This window comes from Haliaeetus leucocephalus, unplaced genomic scaffold, assembly GCF_000737465.1.
Source record: "Haliaeetus leucocephalus isolate CR32 unplaced genomic scaffold, Haliaeetus_leucocephalus-4.0 Scaffold366, whole genome shotgun sequence".
Taxonomy (NCBI): Eukaryota; Metazoa; Chordata; class Aves; order Accipitriformes; family Accipitridae; genus Haliaeetus; species Haliaeetus leucocephalus.
This window is the reverse complement of record NW_010972802.1, coordinates 5,845-6,213: the sequence shown is the minus strand read 5'-3', so window position 1 is coordinate 6,213 and position 369 is coordinate 5,845. Positions and strand designations below refer to the sequence as shown.

Here is a 369-nt window from a genome sequence, read left to right as displayed (position 1 = left end):
GGGGGGGCTGCGGGGCAGCCGCAGAACAGTCTTACCCTGTCCCCCAGCTCTGCCTGCTGATGCTGTCGATGTTCCTGGTCAGGAACCTGGACCCCGACTACGAGAAACTGCTGCGGGGGTTCTGAGGGGGGGCCGGGCCGGAGGGGGCACCGCGGGGCTCCCCAATCTCTGTTCTCCCTTGGCTCTCGGTCAATAAAGCCAGCTGGAAGCAGCACGACGGGGACGGGGACGGGGACGGGGGGAGGTAGGACCCGCCGTCGCCCGATTCTCCCGCCCACATGGAGCAGCACCGGCGGGAACGGCTGGCGCCCAGCCCCGCCCCTTTCCCCCGCCTCTCTGCCGGGGCGGGAACGGCTCGCGCCCAGCCCC

At 71.3% G+C, this 369-nt stretch overlaps 1 protein-coding gene across 1 annotated transcript in view; it reads left to right on the top strand.

The window, feature by feature from the left end:
- Positions 1–193, top strand: part of CD37 (CD37 molecule) — a 1,846-nt gene extending 1,653 nt beyond the window's left edge. The window contains exon 8 of the mRNA XM_010573134.1: positions 48–193. Coding sequence (XP_010571436.1) covers positions 48–125 — 78 coding nt within the window. The 3' untranslated portion in view covers positions 126–193. The remainder of the gene's footprint in view (positions 1–47) is intronic.
- Positions 194–369: the final 176 nt, after the last annotated feature.